Source organism: Danio rerio, chromosome 19 (genome assembly GCF_052040795.2).
Source record: "Danio rerio strain M-AB ecotype USA chromosome 19, GRCz13ab, whole genome shotgun sequence".
In the NCBI taxonomy this organism is placed as follows: domain Eukaryota; kingdom Metazoa; phylum Chordata; class Actinopteri; order Cypriniformes; family Danionidae; genus Danio; species Danio rerio.
This window is the reverse complement of record NC_141039.2, coordinates 31030021-31056043: the sequence shown is the minus strand read 5'-3', so window position 1 is coordinate 31056043 and position 26023 is coordinate 31030021. Positions and strand designations below refer to the sequence as shown.

The window sequence follows — 26023 nt, the reverse complement described above, 5'->3', positions numbered from 1 at the left end:
ATGTTGATCCGCCAGCCGAGATCAATGGAGTATTTTTAGAGAGAGTGCTGAAAGACTTGGTGGATCAGCTGTTTTTAATGGCCCGAATCTTGATACGTTGCATTCACTGTGTGTTCAACGTAAATAACCGCTAAATGTACAATCTCTGTTGCTCATTCCTATGAAGATAATGAAGGCTCTTGTGTTGAGCCCAATGAGTCTTACATCCAAAAATAGAGCAAGGGTGTTTCTTTGGTGACATCGCTTTGACTCATGGTGAAAATGACGGACGTGAAACAACAAACTGAGGATATGGTAATGCATGCCTGTCAATCAATATTGGTGGGCGGGGGGACCGCACTCCTATGTCAAGTTGCGGTCGGTCTCAAAAGTGCTCCAATTGGTCCACCGTTTTTATGTTAAATTGAAAAAAAAAGGACTGGGTATGTTTATATCACCTCAATATCACGGTATATACACTATACATATACACATGTCTGTCCAAACAGCTTGAAAAGTAGATTTTTCAGTATAGGTGCCCTTTAATGGAAAACATAATGTGAATGGGGGCGTCACGGTGGAGTAGTAGGTAGCATGATCGCCTCACAGCAAGAAGGTCACTGCTCCTGTCTGGAACAGTTGGCATTTCTGTGTGGAGTTTACATGTTCTCCCTGTGTTCGCATGCGGTTTTCTCCAGGTACTCCAGTTTCCTCCACAGTCCAAAGACATGTAGTAGAGGTGAATTGAATAAGCCACATTGGCCATAGTGTATGTATGTGTAGGTAAGTGTGTATGGGTGTTCCCAGTGTTGGGTTGCAGATGAAAGGGCATCCGCTGCATGAAACATATGCTGGATAAGTTGGCGATTAATTCTGTTGTGGCGACCCCTGATTAATAAAAGGACTAATCTTAAAAGATATGAATGAATGAATGAATAAATAAATGAATAATGCGAATGAACTAAAGCATTAGAAGATGATTTTAAAGCACTGGGGCTGTAGTCAAGCATCACTATGTGACAAGTCGAGAGTGAGATTGTTTTGTAGTTGTAAAACGTTAATAGATTGTCAATTAACATGTTAAACTATTCAAAGACTAACTTGAGCTTAACTCAATTACTGTACATACAAAGTCAATGCAAATACGTGGAAAAAGGCGAATTTCCGATGGGATGGGGCAAATGACATTGAATGCATGACAGTATATGCCTCAAGACAAAAAAACATCCTGTGAGTAATCTAGAGCCAGTGACACAATCTGCATGTTCTCTTGTGTTTAGTGTGAACCCAAAATTATGCTTGTATTTGTATCTAATGTCCACTAAAATAAAATTTAGATATTTCATACTAGGGATGCACAACATATAGTTTCAGAATCGATATCGCAATGTGAACATTCGCAATAGTCACATCACAAGCATATGCAATGTTGAATCTGGATTTATTTTATAGTTTTGCAATTGTTTTTGAGGCCTGTGACTGTGAGGGGTTTAAAAGCATTCAAGCCAAATAAATTGTACTGTTTTTAGTTTGACACATTAATAACGGCAAATTCTATTAAATTGTTTATAAAACTAAGACTATTCAGTATTAATTTCATTAATTTCAATAATTTCAGCATCACCTCAATCAATCTAAAATTATAAATCTTTTCCAAATAATTATTCAACATATCTAGTAAAATTGTTTTTATATCGCAAAATATATTGCAGAATAAAATAAATATAGCAATGTTAGATTTTTCCAACATCGTGCAGCCTTAAAGTTTAAATTTATAGTTTTACTATTATTATATTTAATAACTTGCATTTTAAAATAAATATTTAAAATATATAATTTATTATGATCAAATAAATGCAGCCTTGTGAAAAATAATGCTTAATTGCATAAATGTGTACTTTTACAAGAGGTGTCTGGATGCAGACCCAGTGAAGTTGCAAGCATTGCTTTTAATGTGCACACCTAACCCCACCCCTAACCCTACCCCTCACAGTGATGTACCTAGCTCCATGGAGCGTATTGTGTCCAAGATATGCAGTCTCAGCTTGCAAATCTAAGTCTGCATCCAGATACTACTGAATTTTACTGTGCTTTGAATATTTCATTCATTCATTTTCCTCTGGCTTGTCAGGGGTCACCACAGCGAGATGAACCGCCAACTATTCCAGCATATGTTTTACTCAGCGGATGCCCTTTCAACCACAACCCAGTATTGAGAAACACACATAATGACAGATAATATGTCTTTAAGATAAAATGTCTTTGCTAGAAATAATTTATTCATTTGCCCTTAGATAAAACTGCATGATTACTTTTTTTTGGTTGATTGCAGTTTTGCAGCATTTAGCCGGTCATTCAAGGATGCAGATCACACATTGTAATCATTACTGTGATCATACTGTAATCATGAATTAAAAACATTTTAACATATTCAGTTTATTGTATGCTTCATTTCTGTTGTTTACCACTTGCTTGTGGCGACACAAATTGTGTGGGAGTGTGTCATTGTAGTGCATTGTTAATCAGGCCAGTGTCTCTTGTCTTCATTTGGCTTTTAATTAACAGCGCTCCCTGATATAAACAAATAGTTCTCAGTCAGTTAACCAGTGTGCATCTTTATTGTTGCACAGCTCCTACTTGTCACAGGAAATCAGCTCAGTGTTACATCTCTTTCTAAATAGTCTTTTGGCAAATTTAAGATGCTTCCCCCACACCTGACAGCCAATTATCCATAATTATACAACAGTATTTAGCAAACCTGTTTTTTAGAGACAGACACGTCCTTCCGAAAGACATCATGTCGAGATCTGACCACACTACGAGTCTCTCTGCAGTAGTCAATATCATGTTAAAGAAAGATAAGGACGTCTATCTGCTGGACTCCATTGTGAATGAACAGCGTATCAAGTTATCGCAACCTGCAGAGATTCAGGTCAAAGTTTTTATTTCATGGTGAGATCTGTTCATTATGTGATCATGAAAATTTCAAGCCAGTGGTGATTTTTGTAGAACATGCTCCACGTCGCTGCTTGACCTCCATCCTGCAGTTTTCACCTCACCGATGTGCCTTTCTCCAACAGATATCATCTCATACGGCTCAGGAGTTCATCACTTCAAGAACAAAGTATACAGCATTGGTCAGTCAGAACCTTGACACAATCTGCTGGCTGACTTCACTTCACTCCACTCCACATCTGACCTCACTTGAGACATACCAGATGAAGACGACTGGCTGCTCTCCCTCTTCCCTTTTATGTCAAAGCTTTTGAGTCCGGTATGTGAAACTTTCTTTCTGAGAACAATCTACTTGACCTCTATTAATCAGACTGAAACCTGGCCACTCCATTTGAAGTGCTTACTTTAGCCAGATTGGCCTTACTTAGGTTCACGGTGGTTTTCTATTTGCTGTTGGAAAGTTATTGAGTTTCCAAATTGAGGTAGTAGTTTTTGGATATGTACTGTTACTTAATTAAAGCTTGTTTACTTTATCATATCAGGTCATGAGAAGGACACATTCTCATTCCACACCCATCATAGTAGCAGTATACAACAGATCTAAGAACTGGGTCTTTTTCCATTGTGCTATGCATGAGCTCAAGAGTGTTGTGCATTCTAAAATGAAGATAACTAATATATTATTATAATTTGTAGATGAAGTAAAGACTTTAGCAACTTTTATTGCCTTGTTTTTCTCAATACAATTTTTTTAAATAAATTAAATTATCACAGTATCTTGTTTCATATCATTCAATATTGATAATTACTGAATATTTTTAACAATCCATTTGGAAACATTAGGATTTTCTTTTTAAAACCACTTTATTTTAATTTAGTAACGTTACTAAGGAAAAATTGCTCAGCCATAAAACACAAAAGGTGTTAAATATTAAATATTCATCAAAGGTAGCAACACCAAAGCTCCAAAAATACAAATTTATTAAATTTAAAAGGCTGACACAAAGCGTGTAACGTTTTGAGCCACACGGCTCTTTATCAGACAGTCACTGTCTGATGAAGAGCTGTGTCGCTCGAAGCATTACACGTTAAATGTTACACGCTGTGTGACAGCCTTTTTAGTTTAATACATTTGTATTTTTGGAGCTTTGGTGTTGCCGCCTTTGATGAATATTTAATTTACAACATTACTAAAGCAAATAGTTTTAATAGTCAAAATAGAAATATTTTAACAAAATACCTCTTTAATAAAATAAATATAAGCGGCCAAAAAAATTTAATTTGTGAAGTTGAATGACTACATTACCCCTATGCTAAAAACTCTTTCAAATAAGAAGCTAGCGGCTGGGATGCACAAGAAAAGAAACCAAAAAGCCACTCTGGCGACATCCTTACATGCTTTTTATTTACAGTCTCCTCAGTGCTGCTAGCTACAGCACTCAGTTTTGCATGTGTTGTTATTCTGACCTGAAGTGGCAAGTGCGAGCGCATGGGATCCTGGACCATTACAATGGGTTTTGCGCTCACGCTTTCCTTGCATCTTTGTAAGTAAGATCCCATTTACACTAATACGTTTTAGTTTTAAATCGTTTTTTGTAGAATGAAAACGATCCGTGTCCACACTGATGTTTCACCCAGCATTTCTGAACAACTCTCCGTCTGCACTACACTGCTGAAAATGCACATTACATGTCCCCACACACACTCTGGCATGCGCTGCAGCGATGAAAGCTCATCGGACTTCTCATCAAGGATCTACCACTGGATCTAATTTCACTATATTTGTAAAAAGTGATATTTATTTCATCTTGTCTATATCTAACAACATATTTTCAGACTTTGGTCTTTTGAATCTATTACTTTTGCAGGTAATATGTTTTGGCTCAGTGCAAAAATAAGTTAATATATTAATTACTGTAACCGCGTACACTGATTCTGCACGTTTGACTGATTGCTTGCATTTATTTCCTATAATGTATAAATAAACTTATTGTACGTTGTACTTTTATAGTGATATTCAGCAAAAGAGAGGGTATGTTTCGAATGTTCGATGAAGATGAAAAGAGGCAGTAATTTTATAGGCTCCATTTTGTTATAAATATGCATACGGTAGGGATGTAACGGTATTGTAAATACCGTCATACCGCAATATTAATTTTTTTCGATATTACCGTAGTCGCATGACTCGGTAAAACTATAGGTCTTCTGAGAAAATTTGCTCAGACGAATGAAGCGAACGGGAGGTAGTGAAAACTACAATTCCCATCAGCCCAGGCTTGACCATCATCCTTTGCGGTCTGTTGTCGCTACAGATCCAGTAATGCGGAAATGGAGTGTGCTGCTAGAAGCGGGAATGAAAAAGAGCTGGAAAACTCTAAAGCGGGTGTTGTCGCGGCGCGCGTACTGAATAGCGGTGTTGTCGCGCACGTTCTTATCAGCTGTGTTGTCGCGGCGCGCGTACTGAATAGCGGTGTTGTCGCGCACGTTCTTATCAGCTGTGTTGTCGTGCGCGTACTGAATAGCGGTGTTGTCAGCACACTGTTCAGATTGATGCAGACATGAGACTCATGGTTTGTCCTCTCAAGTGGGGGAAAGACAATGCACAACGTTACCCACTGCTGTCAACCTGGGCCAAGTCATATCTCTCTTGTCCCAGAAACCTCAGTCCCAAATGAGAGGGTTTTTTTCTGTTGCAGGGGACATTGTAAATGCCCAGAGATACCAGCTTTTACCAGATTATATTTATATGATAATTTTCCTCTAAACCCATCTCTATCTAAGTGAGTGAGTGATTAAATGTTGAATGTGATGAGTTTTCAACAATACTAAATTGAAACTTTATTTTTTACATGGTTTAACATTTTTTCGTTATTAAAATTGAAGTTCCTGTTTCAAAGCTTACAGATAGATGGCTAATTTGTTTGTCATTGACACTTTTGGCACTTTTTTGGAGTATTTTTATAAGTTTTGTTTTTTCCTGTAAATGATTCAATAAATACCGTACCGTGACATTCATACCGAGGTATTACCGTACCGTGAAATTCTGATACCGTTACATCCCTAGCATACGGTTAAGATGACGATCATATAAACATGTAGCTAGACGATGCCTCAACATTTTTGGTGTCTGTTAAGTTGTTAAAATCAAAATGAAAATAGGCAGTTCCTTATAGTATGTTTTCATTTTATTGTTAAGATAGTAAAACAACGTAGTCAGGGTGATGTAAATGAGGTTATAAAGTACACTGTTCCCTTTGAGATTTTCCCGACGTGTCCTTGGGAGTTTGTTTTGCATATCAAACTTGCGAAGTTTGAACTTACAAGAAGAGGATGCAAGACTGAAATGTGTGTAGGCTACTTAATACTGAAGAGAAAGCCCCAATCAGATGTGATCAGCCTCTGTTTTCAGATGTGTCCGTTTTCCCGCATCCACACTAACATGGAGCAGCAGCATTTTAAAATGAAAACAGCATCTTCAGTTTTTCCAAAAAGCTCAGTTTTCGGCGCTCAAAAACTCTGGGGTAGTGTGGAGGGATGGCGTAACCGTAGCAAAACTTATGGGTTTTAAAACTAAAATGTATTAGTGTAAATGGGGCCTCTGCAACCATCAAGCATTTTCTAAGAAGATGACAAGTTTATGGAGAAGCGTAAAAAGCACTGCAGTGTTTGAATGTGCTGTGTTTGTCTAAGGTAATTAGTCTGCTGTTATTACTGAAATGTGTATATTCTTTACAAAGTGTGAAGCAGATTGGTGAGTTCTACTTGCATGAATCAAGTTGCGCTCTCAGCATTCGGAAAAGTTTAGATATTTTCAACTAGGTGTGCCTGGAAAATGCCACATGTGCGCTGCTTGCACAAGATGTCCTGTAATTCCGCATCGCTTAGTAAATCTAAATAGCATATGTTAATATTTTAAAAATACTTTACATCATTGATCTCCCTTTTCTCCCAATCAAAACAAACCTGCTTATTCTCTGTAAAAGGTGCATCATCCACTTAATTTTAAGGCACTTAAATTTTTAGCTGCTTGTTTTAATTACATCTTGTTGTAACATTAACCCACATGTACAGTTTGTTGTGCACTTAGTCTGGTAAGACAGTATCAACAAAGAACATACATGTCTGATTTTATTTAAAATCAACATAAAATAAAAATGAACACTAATGAATTAACTACTTGATCACTTAATGCTAATTCAAAATTAGCAATTTATTAATTTATGTTATGGGAAAGCAATTAAATGTGTAATCATAAATCAAAATGTTTCTTCCAAAACAGCAGTTCCTTTTTGTGTCCATGTTTTTGAGTCCAACAGACTTAAAATGTTATCTCATATACAGTCAACAGCTGTTTCACCATTGCTTTAGCAAATTTACATTTCGAATTCCACTATGGAACCCACTTTTCACAATCCAAATGGATACAATCAAACTCCATCATATGCTGTTGTCAGTTAATATCCTATTTCCTGCACAAAAACATCACATTACCAAAGTAACGACAGTGTGTATTGACTTTAAAATCTGTTTGTTTATAAGTGTGCCATTCAGCCCTTAGTCACTGATACCTGGACGAGTCTGATGACTGAACTTCTCTCATGTGCCTTTATTTATTCATTTGCTTTAGGCGAACCCCGCTGTGCTGTTTTCTGGTGCTTTGTGTTTCTGAGGCGCTGAGCTCTTCTATGACAGAAATGAGGAAAATCATACCACACCCCTTCCCTATAGCCTCCAGGTCTAATAAAAGGCCTCTGATTGCTTCCTCTTTCCTCAGGAGAGACAAAGAGCGAGATAGACTGTAAAAACAGCGTAGACATAAAAGCAGGTCTAAAAGAGACCGAGAGAGAAAGGGAAATGGAGAGAAACAGCGGTGCGTGAGTGGCCGCGGCGCTCAGTGTAGGGCTAGGCGCTAACAATGAGCCATCTCCTGTGAGTTTTATTAAATCAGCGTGAGATTGACACCTGAATATGTTTTCATCCTCTAGATCTGCACAAAGCGTGCGGTGCTTCAGGCGCCGGTCCCCTCATTAGTACCCTGTTTGGCAATGAACTTCTAAAGGCAGCCCTCCAATATATCAATGTCTACATTTCAATAGAAGGAGAGGCGCTAACGCTACTACAGAGGAATCCTGAAAGCTCAGAGAAAGTGAACTCGGTGGCCTGCAAATTTCCTGTCCTCTTTATTGTGTACCTTGTCCTCTCATTGCGACCTTTTCATTTCTGCGTATGTTGCTGTAAAACACCAAACAGCCTTTATTTACAAACAAATAATGGTAAAGGTTGAGCTAGCTACAGCACTAGCAATCTGTGTCTTCTTGTAAGAAAATAAGGGGTTAAATTCCTTTTTTTTTCTCAAATATAAAAAATATATATGATGCACTCTACAGCCACTTTATTAGGTACACCTTACTAGTATCGGGTTAAGTTCACTTTTGCCTTCAGAACTGCCTTTAATCTTTCATGGCAGAGATTCAACAAGGTAATGGAAAAATTCCTGAGAGATTTTGGTACATACTGACATAATAACTTCACGCAGATGGTGCAGATTTGTTGGGTGCACATCCATGATGCGAATCTCCCGTTCCACCACATCCCAAAGGTGCTCTATTGGATTGAGCTCTGGTGAATGTGGAGGCCATTTGAGTACAGTGAACTCATTGTCATGTTCAAGAAACCAGTCTGAGATAATTCACACTTCATGACATGGCGCGTTATTCTGCTGGAAGTAGACCACATTTTTCCAGTCTTCTATTGTCCAAATTTGGTGAGCCAGTGTGAATTGTAGCCTCAGTTTCCTGTTCTTAGCTGACAGGAGTGAAACCCGGTGTGGCCCATCCACCTTGTGGTTCGACATGTTCGACCTCAGTTGTAAGAAGTATTCATTTAAGTTATTTTTGCCTTTCTGTCAGTTTGAACCAGTCTGGCCATTCTCCTCTTACCACTGGCATCAACAAGGCATTTGTGCCCACAGAACTGCAGTGTACTGGATATTTTCTTTTTAACCATTATCTGAAAACCCTATGATTATTGTGCATGGAAATCCCAGTGAATTAGCAGTTTCTGAAATACTCTGAGTATAATGATATAAAAGATTCTATGTGCGTGTATGTATGTCCAAAGCTCCCATTGTCAATACCTATGTGATGCCAGCACATTTTATGTTATTTGTGATTTACTGTGTAAGCGTTTAAATATAGGTGTTTTTTTTTTACTCTGTATCTACTTTATTAACATACTTTAGAGCAACACTAAACATGTCCATGGAGGTTTTATTAATTTACATTATCACACTTTTACACTCAAAGTTCTTCACAATATACACGGTTTAATAATTTTGCACCAAATGTGGGAAAATGTGAAGTATATAGAAATATTGCACAATTTAAATGTTCCCTGATGGCACAAGACGTCAACATGACGTCATATTGACGGTGTACCCCAACGTATCCTAATGTCATGGGGACGATGGATTTTGTTTTAAAATGAAAATGTCAATGTCCAATGTCCAACCTAAAATCAACCTAAAATCAACCAAATATCAACATCTAATCATGATACACCTTGACGTTGTGTGGACACTACCACTCTGACATCTATCAGACGTTGGATTTTGGTCACTTTCCAACACAACCTAAAATCAACCAAATATCAACATAATTTGACGTCATTTTCGGACATTTTTGATGACCTAAATCTAACCTAACATCACGTCTTATAATGTTGTCTCTCTGCTGGGGTAAAGCCTTTTGTTTTAAAAGCAAGAGCAAGTAAACAACAGGTTGTTTGAATAAGTACAGTATTTTCTTAACTCCAATATTTAGTTTGTAGAGTAAAGAACAGTGAATTGTCACTGCATTTGTTGTGTAGTTGGTATAGCAATTTATCCTTTATAACATGATTTTGGCCAAAAATATTTGCAAGGACATGAAACCAACACAGCTCCACTAAACTTGGACAAAACATAATGCAATTCAGTTATTACCAGAGATGTGGCTATTCAAATAACTTACAAAGAAAGCACAAATCTCTTACATTCACTGGTTGAAAACCTCATAAATCAATTTTACTTTGATTTTGTTGAAATGTTAGTGATATGACATGCAAATGTCTGACTGTATGTAAAGCCACACAGACATCTTTGATGAGACTCTTTTGTTATTCCAAAAAAAAAAAAAAAAGCCTGTGACAAATTATTGACTCATTTTAAAGGTCATTTCCATCTACAGGCTAAAGCTGCAATGAATAAAATGAACAACTGTGTGAAAAATTAACAATGCTACCAATATCTCCCTTCACAACATCAGGCGTCCTGCCATATGGTGACATATGTCGATGCCCATTGTGGCCTATGCATTACAGATTGAGCAAAGCGGTCAAATTTACATGATGTCACCCCAGATGTCGGTCACATGTAGCTTATGTGCCCTCAGTATCGGGGGAAGCATCTGGAGGGGGTTCTTGGAGAGTGCATTTGTTTTTCGTGCTCCATAAAGCCCCCTTAGCTCTGAGGGAGAAGAGTTTGAATCAGGCCAGAGGAGGCGCGGGGCAGTCAGTCCCAGCCTCCCTGTGCATCTGGCACTGGCGAACGGTGCGTGAAGGAAAGGGGTTTGACTCCTTGGAGGCAAATGTCAATGGCTTTAATGTAGAACGTGGTTCGGATAGGTTGGAATTCTACTGTTGAGTTTATTAGACAAGAACCACACACAGCTCGATTGTCCTCGCAGCCGTGGATAAAAGCAAATGAGTGTGATTTGTGTTTTTTCATATATTCCTGCTTGATTGTGTGCCTGTGGACTCGCTGAAAGGCGAATTTGAAATGCATAAAGAGATGTTGACCTTCAGTTGGAAATAAAAGCTGAAAGAGGCCAAGTATGTCCTCATATTAAACTGAACCACAGGCAAGCAGATCTTCTATTTATCGCCTATTTCCTCTTTCTGTCCTCCATGTGTTTGGCTTTAGTCTCTTTCATTACTTCAGAGCGGTCTTGATATCTGGCTCGGTTGTCAATGGAGATATGACTCTAATTTGATTTGAAGATCCTTCCACTATCTGAAGCACCCAAAGTGTCACGCTAAGTAGCAAAAGCTAGGCCCACCCATGTAGTCTAACTAGCTAAATACAAAAGCAATTTTGCTATGGTAATTTGTGACACTACTTTTAATACGCTGTTTATACTTCATGTCAGTCATGCCAGCAATTTTCAGATAATTGCAGAAAATACTCTTGAAACCCGGCACAAAGAGATTGTGCTACTAAGTAGAGCAAAATCTGTTTGTTATTGGTTTTAAATTTGACACTCCTCACCTCATGCTTTCTTTGTGCTACTTTTTCAGTTAAAATAATTTCCTGTTTCAGTCTAATGCGAACACACAACCATATGCACACACCTATTATAATGTGTTCATATCAAATCAGCATTTTTGCATTTGATTCGTTTGGACCAATGCATAAAACACAACACATGGATGTAATTTAATGGGTCAGAAGAATGTACTGTTGTTTATTTTATTTTATTTTATTTTTTTAATATGGATTAACCCTTTCATGTAGACATTTTTAAATCCTCCTGCTGACTCCACTGTGTAAAATTGTTTAACTTTATTTAGAATGCATCCCTTATAAATTTTATTTATTTTTTATCACCTGATGACAAACTTTTTAATGATATTGTGAAATATCTGGCATGCTGATTCTTAAATATGTGTCATATGTTTCTAATACTTGTATATTTAAATGTCTGAATTCTAAAATATAGTTATATGTTTGAAAACATTGATAAATTATTAGTTGGCATGGGCATTCATGTCTTTTTTCTGGCTAAGTGCAAGCCTTAATGAGAAAACAGAATTGAATTTAGCAGCTGATCATGTAATACACTAAACATTTTGATCACACCAGTGTGATTGTACAGTATGGATCAAAGGCTAAACACTACAGAATTGTAAACCATGATAACTTTTTAGATTTTTTGTATCTAAAATACTCATATTGGTGTTATGTTGTGTTAGCTTATCACATTTCAAAACATTTTGTAAATCCATGACAGGCATAGATATTCAAATATGCATGTAATATTCAATATGCTGACCCCCTTGTGATTTTTATTATATTTTTTTATGTGAAAATAATTTAGAACATACTGCTTTAAAATTCCTATGGCTTTTCCAAGTTTATCACCTGTTACACAGCAGCCTTTATAAATTATGCATTTGTTTTTTTCCACCATTTTCTTCAAATATTGACAAACCTTCTAATGATATTGTGAAATATCTGACATGCTAACTCTTAAATATGTGTAAAACATTTAAACAGATTATAATGGTCTTGTTATTTGATCTATGATTAGTGATGTTTTGATCTATAATGAGTGATGAATGATCATGAGAGAAGGATAGAGTAAATGTTCTAGAAACATAACGAACTGTATCTCATTTGAATAAAGTATGTAACTACGTTTAAGAATAATTATTATTGCTATTTCAATTGACATTAGCATGCATTTTACAAGCCATAAATATAATTTTTTTAAGACTGTCAAAATTAGTGCGTTAACGCATGTGATTAAGTTGAAATATTTAACATGTAAAAAAATATATATATATCGCAACTAATGCAGTTGCAGTTTTTTTTATTTTCTGTTGTGACTGACGTGTATTCAGAGCCAGCGCGTGCATAGAGGCGACCTAGGCATTTTTACTTTCATCTGCTACACCCACCCCTCTCCCTCAAGGTCCTACTTTCACTTTCGTTTTCACTTTTGGGTTGAGGGCGGCGTGATTGCCCTTTGCCTAGAGCGCCAGTCCAGTTGCTCTTCCCCTGCATGTGTTTAACGTGCAAAGAAATTTGGACAAGACCAAGGACGCGCTTTTAGAAGGAAAGTTTCAGTATAAAAAAAAAGTAATGTCACATCACCAGGCTATCCTGCGTTTCCTTCAGAATTTCATGTAATTTCAGCTGTTTCATTTTTAATATTTAGAATTTAACTGCAGTTCAGCAGTTCACTTTTATTCAACTTATTTTTATTTAGGATGTTTTAATGGAATTTGTTAATTAATCATGATTAATTACAAAAAAGTGTGATTTAATTACGTTAATTTTTTAATCATTTTTAATACTTATGTGTTTTTAAATGGCTGAAATCTAAAATAAATTAAATAAACTAAATACTTTGAGTAGTGTTCTTAAAAAGTGGTAAAAACAAAACAGCAGTGTTTGCATAAATAGTCTACTGTTAGTTTGTTGGATCATGTCGCCTTTGCTTTTCCCTTCAGTAATTTTATGTAAAGAATTGTAATGTTGTGTATATGTATTTATTATATTTCCATTTTGCCAATTTTTAAAGCCTCCTGTGGACAGGTGTTGAGAATTAGCAAGTTTGCAAAAACACTTAAACAAATGCATTTGGTTGTCCGGTGTAATTGTGATAAAATAAATAAATAAATTAATTAATTAATTAATTAATTTATCTATTTTGTTTTACACTGATAAACACTAATAAGTTATTATTTTACAAGTGCATTCATATCTTTCTCTGTATAAGCGCAAATCCAGATTTGGATTTAGCAGCTGGTTATATGACGCACTGAATATTCTGATCACACCAGTGTGATTGTACAGTATGCATCAAAGGCTAAAAACTACAGATTTGTAAAATATGGTAATTTTTTAGAATTACTATATCTAAATGCTCATTTTGACATTGTGGTAACAAAATTTCTTTTTTATTATCTATTGCAGGCATATATATTCAAATATCTGTACAGGTCAATAGAAAAGTCTCCTAAAAAGGCATCTGTGCATCTGAACACCTGATCAGGCTTACACAACAACTTCTCTTCAAGCACAAATTTGAGTTTACAAGCATTTTATTATTACGAGCTATTTATTAAAAAATAGAAATTCGAGAGACCCATTTAAAAACATTCTATTTACATGTGCTGATGTTACTGACAAAAATAACTACACTGCACTACACTACACTTTTTGAAAATATAGTTAACATATACTGTATGCACACAAAGTGTACTGTAGTCACAGATTTATAAACCCCACACAGACAGTACACATTTGTGTCATCTGCTAGATCAATAGCTGATTTCTTTTGAAGCCCCCGCTTTCCTCTCCTCCGCTTGGTCTCTTTATCTACAACACCTCCTCCATTTCTCCCTCTCTCCTCTCCCCAAGAATTGCTGATGGATTAGCAGCACACTTCGTCCTCTTAGCGCCGCATGTGAAGAGACGGGGTGGCGCACAGCCAAGCGCCCTCCACCCCACACCAGCTTCAACCTTAACTCTGACCCCTCCTTCCTGCTATATCTCATTACCCACTCACAGATTAGAGGGCATATATCTGTCTAATCCTTGTATACATTGGGCTCTTTAGTTCATACATAGTGCCTCGGCTGACCTGTCTTTATGGTTTATATAAGTAGGAGTAGATAAGTGCTTCTGCCTCAGATGCTGAGACAGCCTCTTACTAACAGTCCTCTGACCCGAGAAGCAGCAGCCGTGTTGTCTCACTGTGACTAAGTACATGAGTGATCTTGGTTTGCTAATTTGTGTCATTAATGGTGCAGCGATTTATGCTAGCTCACAGACATGGTTGCACTTGTGTGCATTTACGTCATACCCATTTATAAGTGTGTAAAAATTGTAGGTAGACCATGATAAAGCGTTTGTATCACAATATTTATGCTTCAACTAAATTTTAACTTGTTTGGAATCCAGTTGACTGGTTATAATGCAGGGATGTTCAATATTGCTCATGGATGGCCATTGTACTGCATATTTTGAGCTCTTTTCTGATTACACCCCCCCCCCCCCCTGTTTTTGACATGAGTCGCTTGATGTAGGATGTTGTCGAGATTGGTAAATGACAAACGGGTGTCTTAGACGCAAGACTCAATGGTTTCTTCTCATGTAGTGTGTCATAATGCACAGCAACCCATGTCACATCTGCGATGCTTGTTGTATTTATTTTTTTTTTTTTTATTATCTTATTTGAGTTACTTAAAAAATGTTATGTGAGTTTTAACCTTGTGTAATTGGTTTTTACAAAATATATTGTGGAATAAAAATGACCTACTTTGAATCACAAACTTAATGAGAGAGAGTGCTGTGAGCGAACAGACAGTCAGCTTACACTCATCATCATCATCATCATCAGGTCTCTTTTTTCACAGTAGATGATTCAGTGTACTGTTCTAGTAACTGGATAACTCATGATATGGGTTTATTTTGAGTCAGAGGGGGTATTTGGTATGTTAGTACTGAAGATGCAAACCATTTCATGACAATTCCGTTCAATTTAATATACTTATTCGACCAGTTCACTTATAAGATCCGGTTAAAAACACACGATTAATTTGTGAATCGCCCGTCATCACTACAGACAGTCAGAAACAGAAACAATGAAACAATGGATTCTTGTTATTTTGAACTCATTAAAGAGAAGTTGTTAAGTGTATATTATGTGCAAGTAAAACTCTTAACAACTGCAAGAAACATGACATTGCAAAAATAAAAATAAATAAAAAATGGATGCAAAGCACTACACCCGCATCCCACCTCAAGCTAAAGAACAAACAATTGACATCAGTTCACATTCTCAAGGTAAAACAATTAATTTGACTAAACTAAAAAATGGTTAGTTCTTTTATTGTTGAGGAGATGCAGCCACTGTCTACTGTAGAAGTGACCACGTTTTGTAATATAGTAAGATTTGTTCTCTTTTGGTAAACAAATTACCATTTAATCAATGTATAAAGCTCAAAGATTCATTTTGATTTTGGCTTTTTTTTTTTTTTTTTAATTGTCTCACTGTTCATTTTGTTATTACACATTTTAAAAATAAAAAAAAAAATGTTTTTTTGCCTTAATAAATTATTTCATGTTAGTACTCTTAGGCTTTATTGCAATCTTGATCTTAAGGGATAGTGGATTTACTTAGCTAATAACACAAAACATACAAATATAGCAAACACAATACATGCTTTCATTAATCTGTATATACAGCATGTATAGATCTGGGCTCAGAAAGTTCTCAAAATATAATTATATCCTACATGTTTTTAAGGAAAATGAAGCTGTAGGTTATATAGGTGGTTGTTAAATGCAGAGCTTCTCTACAAAAAAGGTGAAAAAGCACCTCTAAGTTCTGCAAGAGATAAAGAGATTAAACCTCAGCCAGGAAAGGAAGAGTAAAGCAAAAGTAACTCAAAAGTAATATAACACATTACTTTCCATAAAAAGTAACTAAGTAACACAATGAGTTACTTTTTTGGGGGAGTAACTCAATTTTGTAATGCATTACTTTCAAAAGTAACTTTACCCACAACTGTTTATAATAACAGTACGCCAACATATATTATGTTTAATTTGAGAGACTACTATGACAGAATAAAAAGGTAAATGTTGGCGAGGGATAACCGAGGATTCAACAGCCCTGAAAGTACTCGAGGTTGCATGTAAATAAATAAAGCACTGATTAAATTCTCATTCGCAATACAGTATGGAAAGTTATTTATAATGTATCTTTGCAGGTAACTGGCTGTGTACTGGACGTAATATATTTTATGCAATGGGTGATTGCAAAGTAACATGTAGTCTGGCATAGTTGGTTTCCTCAACTCATCAAGATTTCATAAAGACAAAATTGCATACTCGGACACAGTGACTGTTGTAATTAAACAATTAAAATGATGTAGTCCAAACAAGGCTTTAGCTACTAGCTACTACCAAATAAACACACCTTAACCAGCAAACCAAGGTCTCGTAAATGCTAATCCCAAATAGCATCCTAAACCCGTTTGACTGTTGGGCAAAAGTCTATAAGGGGTTTCCGCTTGCAGAAATGCCCATTTAGGATGTATATTGATTGTATAGGAGGCGCTCTTGAGCACCAATTAAAAGTTAAAATGAAGACTAAGACAATTAACTGTCTTGTGGACAAAACTGGCACATAGCTGGTGGCCGTTGTTAGTCCAGAAGACCCCAAGTACAAATTGAATGTGCCTTTTGGGATTGAGCCTGTGTTAGAACTCCCAGCATTTTATTTGCTGACATATTCAAAACAATATTCCAGGGATCAGTATAAAAGAATCTCAAGTGAGCACAAAAGTTAATTTCTACTTAACCCTCATTTTCAGTAATTTGGGTTACAGTGAGTTGGGGTTAACAATGAGGTGATAAAAGAAAGAAATAATAATATTAAATGACTGCAGTTTGAAATATTGACAGTGAGGACATGTCTAATTTATTATTATTATTTTATTTCATTATTTTGTTCATTTTCCATTAGCTTAATCTCAGAGGTCACCACATTGGAATGAACCACCAACTATTCCAGCATATGTTTTATTCGGTGGATGCCCTTCCAGCCACAACCCAGTATTGCAAAGCACCCAAACACACTTATTCACACACACTTATACTCTACTGGCAATTTAGTTTAATCAATCCACCCATACCTTATGTCTTTGGACTTCAAGGAGCACCCGGAGGAAACCCACTCTAACACTGGGAGAACATGCAAACTACACACAGAAATGCCAACTGGCCCAGCTGGGACTTGAATCAGTGACCTTCTTGTTTTGAGGCAACAGTGCTAACCACTGAGTCACCATGCTGCTTATTTTTATTTTATTTTTTATTATTTCACATTTCTAGAATCAGCTGTATGCTACAAAAGCTTTTGTTTCAGCTTGACTTGTATTGAACCCAGAATATTCATGGTCACTTTGTGTGTGAGGATTTGCTGTCTTGCAATCTTGAAACTGATTTATCAGTTGGCACACCTAGTCTGTGATTAGCTGTGCAAAGCTAGCACAATAAAATAGACAGCTTGGCAGGAAACAAGAACCTAAATCTTCATACAACATTGTTGAATTGTGGTGAAGAACATTAGGTCTTACTTTGATCAATTCAGAGTTATTTCCCATAACAAGTTCCCATTGAGATAATGTGATTTTTGTTTTTGTTTTTACTAAAAACAGCTCTCTTTTAAAATTTGTAAAATTGAGAGCACAGCATATTTTGTATACACCAGCTGAGATCTTATTCACACTGTAAGCACACAAACCAGTCCATTTTAAGAGACTACATACGCTTGACAGCTGGGGTACAGCCCTCGGTCATTCTGGGAATAATAAATAGACAGCACTGAACTCCACTAGGGATTTTTTTTCCTATCTCCAGTGTTGATAAGGGTGCACCACATTAGTTGGTTGAGTTCAGGTTTGCTCTAAGAGTAAGCACTTTGTCGATCCCACTGGGCCCAATATGACCTGACTGTACCCTCTTCTTTCTTTACATTTGAAAATATCATTTTCTGGCTGTAGAGGTGCCCTCTGCCTCCTCATTGCCTCACGTTGACAGGTCCAGGACTTCTACTCTCTCCACTAGCATCTTTACCTATGGGAGATACCTATGTCGCCAAATTATACCAGAAAGTCTTCTTGCCCTCTGCAGAGGTTGTCTTGCCAGAAAAAAAAAGTCTTGTTTTAGCAAAGGGAAAAGATTCAACCCCCTCTTTCCCCATTTCATGCGGAGTAGGGGTGGCCTCATTCAGCAGAGCTAATCCCTGCCTGGTGATGTGGAAGAGAGGGCCAGACGAAGTGGCACATGTCTGGGGCACAGACTGCCTCTACCCAGCCAGTCCTGTCTGATGGTTGGAGCCAAAAGATGAGTCATCCTCAGGGAGTGTGAGGACACAAGGTCTGGAGGCAGCGGAGACCTGACAGACATACTGACTCTCCACAATCTGCTTGCTATAGACATACAGAATGCTTTTATGCCCTTTAAATCTTTCTTGACAATTTTTGAATACCTCAACAGTCTTTGTGGTTTAAGTATGGTATGGAAGGAAAGAGAGTCCACAATTATGAAAAGGATAAAAACTAAAAATCTACCAAAAAGATAATGCACGACAGCTTGTCACTTGGGTAGTACGCATAAACAGACAAGCTTAGAGTAGGAGTTTGTATCCTTGAGGTGAAACTATGATACACACATTAACGTTCAAGGTGTTTTTCACAAACACCATGAATTATTAATTAACAAATGTCGTTATGTTTTGAGGAGTCACACCACAAGACATGACATTTTACAACCGTGCCCTGTCAATAAGACTCATATTGACCTTGACACACAGTCACAAGAGTCTGCAGGGGTCCTCTCTTTGATATAAAATCCCCGTTTTATGTGTTTTCATGTGGGTTGCACATGAAGCACTTGACTTTGATTTGCTGGACAAAGGTTTGAAAGTAGTGAAGTATTTTTTGTTGAAATATTTTGTTCGCTAAGGAATAAAAGTATAAACTTTACACCAAACTACATATTAAAAGAAATATTGATTTATTTTTGTAGTATTTAAAGAACTTTAATTCAAGTTTGGACCAAAAAAAACAAAACAAAAAAAAAAACAAGCTACTCATTGATTGATGAGGCCATATGTCTTTGACATAAGTATGCCAGATGTTTAAATGTCACTGCAAGTGCAGCTGAACATTAATATCAGTGCCTGATCAGTTTTGGACTACTGAGCAATAATCATTTGGAGCTTATACAACCAACCTGGATCCCTGTTCACTACTACAGCATCCAGCCAAGTCAAACACTTTCCGATCTGGACACTTGGTGCAATTAAACCCATAGTTGAGCCCATCTGTTGGTGGTGGCTAACAGTGAGATTTGTTTTAGCACACACATACAAAAAAAAAAAACTTTGCCCACTGAGTGTCACAATAGCTCCTTGTCTTATGTCTTACATCAATTGCTGCAAGCACCTATTGTAGACAGATAAAGGGATTAGATTATCTAGTCTGGTGTTAAGGGTGTGAGTATAATCTCCTTATTACTGACTTTTAAAATGACCATGGTGAAGAGTCACATAATTAAATTCAGAATAAAAGAGACAATTCACTTTTCTGAAGGGCAGTTTATAGATTAGAGAGCGTGAAAAGGTGGTTTATAAAAAGATTAGTCATTTCCCTATGGTAAACAACAGGGCTACGCTTGAGGCCTTTCTTGATGGTTTGGGTTGCAGTAAGAGGAGAACAATAGGGAAAGAAGACTGACAAGCAAGATGGACATCAGTCCTGTCTAAACCATTGAGAATGCTCTGACTTTTCTTCTCTGTCTTAGGTGGTCATGTGTCAGTTAATCCGTCTGTCAATATTTTCCTCCAATCACTCAATTGTTCCTCATGCTTCTTCTCCAAGGTTGTCCAGTCCTGTAGGAAAACATTCCTGTAGAGTTTATACCTATGTTTAAAGCAGCTGAATGACTTATTTAGCATCTTCAGCATTGCCCCAAACCTTCCAACCAGATTTGTTAAAGCAGTTTGAAGCTAAACTCTGTGAGGGGAAAAATGGCCAACAAAAAATATGGGTGTATTTTGGTGCATCTTCACCATATTCCATCCATTAATATACAGTACTGTAAATCATAAGATGGAGACCTCTTTTTATCCATTCAATCTCACCAACCTCTGTTTGTTCCTCTCAAAGTTTAATGTTGAGTAGGTTCTTGGATTTGGGGACAATCCTGTCTAATCCTGTCGTGCTAGGAGGGTGCCCAATATGCTGTATTGATGTTACACTTTGCAGGAATGTGGTCCTATTGGATTCTGTCTGAACACCTTTGAATTTCCATCTTACTCTATACCTTGCTCTTTCTACATAATTTTATGTGAAACAGCCAAATAAAACCTACAATACTATAAAAACGGTGAGCGAATTTTAGCCAGTCACACATTTTGACCAATGTTGCAATTATGAGACCTTCGGCTGTCCACCTTCATTTCATCATCCTTAGTTTGTTCTCCAGGTTTAATGCATTGTGGAACATTAATGCTTTGAGATTGTAGGACACACCCCGTGGCCTCTAACCTGCCCCAGCTGGAAGGGTGTCTGAGACCCTGTTTCTGTTGTTGGATTAGAGAGACAGGCTTATAGTTTGTCTGCCTCTCTCAGCGTGAGATCACATTGGACCTGACCACAGCGTGCCTTCAGAATTCATTTCTTGCTGTACACACATACACAGAGACTCCTGCCACTGTTATTACCCAGCTATCCACTGTTATTAGAAATGTATCAAGACAAAGTTTATATAAACCTGAAGTCCCCTGTTGTGGGGTGCCTGATGAACCCCCCTCCTCCTTCTGAAGAGCCCCTGTGGATTGTTATTCAGACTGATGGGCTTGAAGCTGATATGTGGGCCAGTGCTGTCACAAGCTCTCAGAGCAGAACCTTAGATTTATGCCCTGGGCTTAGCGTTCTGCCAATGTTACCCAACGCTCCCCCCAATGCTCCTGCCTGTCCAATCACACAATTAGTCTGTGACTACGGTGGACACGGTCCCTGCTGTGCATCTGCCTGGAGGCCTTCCACAGTTTACATATATACACAATACTGTGAGCCTGTGTTTTTCTTCTCCTTTGCTTTGTGCTGTCTTAGTCTACGAGAAAGACACAAGCTATTTTCACAACACAAACCCTTAATTTCATTTTAGCTGTATTTATTGTTATCAACCCCTAAGCATATGACCTTAAGGTATTTAACCATGAAACTATTTTCTTTTATAATACCTCAATAAGAGAATCTTACTATTTTGTACTTCATAAAGGTGTCTCCTAAACTATTTCATAACCTACAATGGGTTGCATGTTTGAGAAAGACACTGAACCACATGTGACCTATAGATATAGGTTATCTTGCATTTAAAATCCCCTCAGGCTTGCTTCCGAGCAATGTGGCTTGATTCAGTACAGGCCAGCAATTTGCATGAAGTACCACGTCTAATATCAAGTCATTTCATACTCCTGTAGAGACACTTGACATGGCAATGCCTATAGCACTACACTGTAGCCTTGACACAAGGGGATGATTTGGTAATCAAGGTACTTTATGACCCAGCAGGCACACAACATCATAAGACGTTAATATTAGGTTAGATTTAGGTCGTGACATCAGGTGATATTTTGTTGATTTTGATTTTGTTGACCAAAATCTACCGTTGAACCAATATCTGTCATATTGATGTCAAGTACAGATATTTATTTTTTTAGGTATGGCAATCAAAATCCAATGTCTGATAGACATCATAGTGGTCACGTCCACACAACGTCAAGCTGTAACATCATTAGACGTTGATATTTGGTTGATTTTTTTGGTTGGGCATTGGACATTGGTGTCGGCCTGATGCTGTGTTCTGAGATCAACATGATTTTCATTTCCAAACAAAATGCAACGTCCCCTGACACTGGGGTACAACACCAATCTGGGAATTCTCATTCCCTAAATACACTTTAAAGATCATGGTGATAAATAATTATAAATGCTGCAGAAAATCTGCTATTATCTCTTCAGTTGCCAATATCCTTAATTGTAGATGTTTTATTGCTTTGGTAATGGAACTGTATGTTATTTTGCCTGGGAAGTCTTTAATAATGGCTCAACTTTTCTGCTGACATAACATAATTTCAGCACTACTAATAAAGATTGCTAGTGTAGATGACCTTTACTTTACCTTTGCTACTCATCATTTTACATAGCTAATGATTTTGTTTGCTTGTGGGTTATAAATAATGATATAGATGATTTGTCGGAGAATCTGCTCAATGGTAGTGTATAGTACATTAAACCTGCATTTGTTTACATCAATGGTTCATTTGGTATGACCCTGTTATTTGTGCCACGTCTTATCAAACATTAAGAAAACACAGTGTTGGGTAGTAGTGTTGCTAGTTAGTGACAATACTAGCTTAACTAAATTTCTCAGTAGCGTGGCAGTCAAGCAGTAGCGTCCATACAAATTACATTTACTGATCGTATATCAATAAGTGACGGTACGACATTCACAGAGCTGTGAGGCTGGTGTCTTGCCGATTATAGTAATCCATATGATGATGAGATTGGTGATTTCTTCTTCTTGTTCTATGGTGGTAGACAACAAACTTTTTGGTGCTTTACTGCCACCTCTTGCTCTGGTCTGAGACGTCACCCACCAATTAGGCTAACATCAGATATTTACTTGATGGAAAGATGACTAAGGGAGAAGAGTGTATATATTCATTAGTTTATTTTCTTTTCGGCTTAGTCCCTTTCTTAATCTGGGATCGCCAAAGCGGAATAAACCACCAACTTATCCAGAATATGTTTTGAGCAGCAGATCCCCTTCCAGCCACAACCCATCACTGGGAAAGAGTGTGTGTGTCTATATATATATATATATATATATATATATATATATATATATATATACATATATATATATATATATATATATATATATATATATATATACACATATATACCAACCCAGGCGTAGTCCCATGCGCTGTTTCTGGAGACAGTGAAACACGTCCCGGAAGGTACATATTTTTGCAGTTTTGTTTTTGCGAATCCATGAGAGGCCTCTTTGTGTGTTTTATCATATCTAAAATTTCTCTCACGAGTGCTGATCATGCATGCTGCTCTCTCAAAAACCCACTAGAGGCCGCTGTCAACCGACTGTCTGTCTGACTGACTGAATGACTGACTGGCCGGCTGACCAATCGACAGCCCACCCTCCTCCTTCCCTAAATCCAACCAACAATTTACAAAGGCCATCCAGAAAAACAAAAAGAACCTCTTGTCTGATTTTCACTATGTTTTCTGATTTTACCACATTCTCACCCTGTTATTTTGTTAACTTTATTTTTTGGATTCTGTTTTTGGCTTACCTGATTTCTGGAACCGCTCTTCCCCAGACTCGAACCCCATCGTCGTGGTCAACTCCTCTCTGTGTCTCAAGTCTGCCGACGTACACGACGAGCTAATTGGGAAAGCCCTCAACACAAAGGTAAGCGGTCAGCTGGTAAGCGCGATAGGAATGGCGTCATACCGCCCCATAGCATTTGTTTAAAAAAATGAAATGCAGCCATACGCACCTCTGGCTACATAATTCGCAGTCTCCAGAAACATCCACGGAACTTTGTTTTCAGAATGAGCCTGTGTTGATATATACAGTACAGACAAAAAGTTTGGACACACCTTCTAATTCAAAGAGTTTTCTTTATTTTCATTACTATAACAATTGTAGATTTACACTGAAGGCATCAAAACTACGAATTAACATGTGAAATTATATGCATAACAAAAAAAGTGTGAAATAACTGAAAATATGTCATATTCTAGGTTTTTCCAAGTAGCCACCTTTTGCTTTGATTACTGCTTTTCACACTCTTGGCATTCTCTTGATGAGCTTCAGGAGGTAGTCACCTGAAACGGTCTTCACTTCACAGGTGTGCCCTGTCAGGTTTAATAAGTGGGATTTCTTGCCTTATAAATGAGGTTGGGACCATTAGTTGTGTTGTGCAGAAGTCAGGTGGATACACAGCTGATAGTCCTACTGAACAGGCTGTTAGAATTTGTATTATGCAAAAAAAAGCAGCTAAGTAAAAAAAAAAAAAAAAAAAAAAAACAAGTGGCCATCATTTCTTTCAGAAATGAAGGTCATCAGACCGAAAAATTGGAAAAACTTTAAAAGTGTCCCCAAGTGCTGTCACAAAAACCATCAAGCGCTACAAAGAAACCGGCTCACATGTAGACCGTCTAGGAAAGGAAGACCAAGAGTCACCTCTGCTGCAGAGGATAAGTTCATCCGAGTCACCAGCCTTTAGAAATCACAGGTTAACAGCAGCTCAGATAAGAGACCAGGTCAATGCCACACAGAGTTCTAGCAGCAGACACATCTCTAGAACAACTGTTAAGAGGAGACTGTGTGATTCAGGCCTTCATGGTAGAATATCTGCTTGGAAACCACTGCTAAGGACAGGCAGCAAGCAGACAGGACTTGTTTGGGTTACAGAACACAAGGAATGGACATTAGTGCAGTGGAAATCTGAGTCCAAATCTGAGATCTTTGGTTCCAACCACCGTGTCTTTGTGCGACGCAGAAAAGGTGAACGAATAGTCTCTACATGCCTGGTTCCCACCATGAAGCACGGAGGAGGAGGTGTGATGGTGTGGGGGTGCTTTGCTGGTGACACTGTTGGGGATTTATTCAAAATTGAAGGCATACTGAACCAGCATGGCAACCACAGCATCTTGCAGCGGCATATTATTCCATCTGTCCGGTACATTTAGTTGGACCATCATTTATTTTTCAACAGGACAATGACCCCAAACACACCTCCAGGCTGTGTAAGGGCTATTTGACCAAGAAGGAGAGTGATCAGAAGAAGTCACCAGAATTGAACCCAATCGAGATGGTTTGGGGTGAGCTGGAACGCAAAGTGAAGGCAAAAGGGCCAACAAGTGCTAAGGATGTCTGGGAACTACTTGAAGATTGTTGGAAAAGCATTTCAGGTGACTACCTCTTGAAGCTCATCAAAAGAATGCCAACAATGTGCAAAGCAGTAATCAAAGCAAAAAAGTGGATACTTTGAAGAACCTAGAGTATGAAATATTTTCATTTTTTTCACACTTTTTTGTTATGTATATAAATCCCAATGTGTTAATTCATAGTTTTGATGCCGTCAGTGTGAATCTACAATTAAAAAAATTATAAAAATAAAGAAAACTCTTTAAATAAGAAGATATATATTGTTTACTGTAGTAATGGCTATGGTACATTATGGTAATTACTAATAGTTCATGATAGATACTAATGATACTACATTATGTAGTCTAATTCATTAACAAAGAGTTGTAAACATACAACACAACATAATGCTTATTTCAAAATATTTATCTTTACTATAAATTACTGTAGTATTTAAATGTGTAACACCTGGTTTTATTGGATTTTTAGTTTTTGCTGTTATATACTATCATTTGTTTCTGTTTAGTACAATGTTATTTGCAGTGATTAATTGAACTAAACAATTATATCTCATGTGTTTCATTGACAGTTTTATTGACCACTAAGATATGATTGACTTGTATTTCAGTTGCTTCGATTTAAAAATTTAAATTGCAAAAATAGCTTAGATGTAGCTATACATTTGCCAAGTAGCTTTTAGTGTGGTTAAGCTACATTTTTAGTATAGTAGCTTATAGCTCACTACATTTTTCAAATAGCTTGACCAAACCCTGAGAAAACATG

The 26023-nt window shown here is 37.2% G+C and overlaps 1 protein-coding gene and 1 long non-coding RNA gene across 42 annotated transcripts in view; one reads left to right on the top strand and one right to left on the bottom strand.

Moving 5' to 3' along the window:
- The window catches only part of LOC137488526 (uncharacterized), a 250769-nt gene that overhangs the window by 173458 nt on the left and 51288 nt on the right, over positions 1–26023 (top strand). For 20 of the 41 annotated variants that reach the window (XR_015516889.1, XR_015516864.1, XR_015516895.1 and 17 more), the window contains 2 exons: positions 3060–3253; positions 23685–23776. Coding sequence is in view for 7 of the 41 variants with exons in the window: in XM_087295865.1 (XP_087151991.1) it covers positions 3060–3248 (189 nt within the window). In the remaining 34 variants the exon portion in view is untranslated. Of the gene's footprint in view, positions 1–2461; positions 2932–3059; positions 5044–5998; positions 10097–23684; positions 23777–26023 lie in introns of those variants that run through there. The other 21 variants (XR_015516863.1, XR_015516893.1, XR_015516865.1 and 18 more) reach the window with 4 other exon arrangements.
- LOC147832584 (uncharacterized) lies at positions 19661–25714 on the bottom strand. Its single transcript, XR_015516971.1, has 3 exons — positions 24130–25714; positions 23242–23886; positions 19661–23149 (listed from the first exon to the last, which is right to left on the bottom strand). It is a non-coding gene; the product is annotated as an uncharacterized LOC147832584 (long non-coding RNA).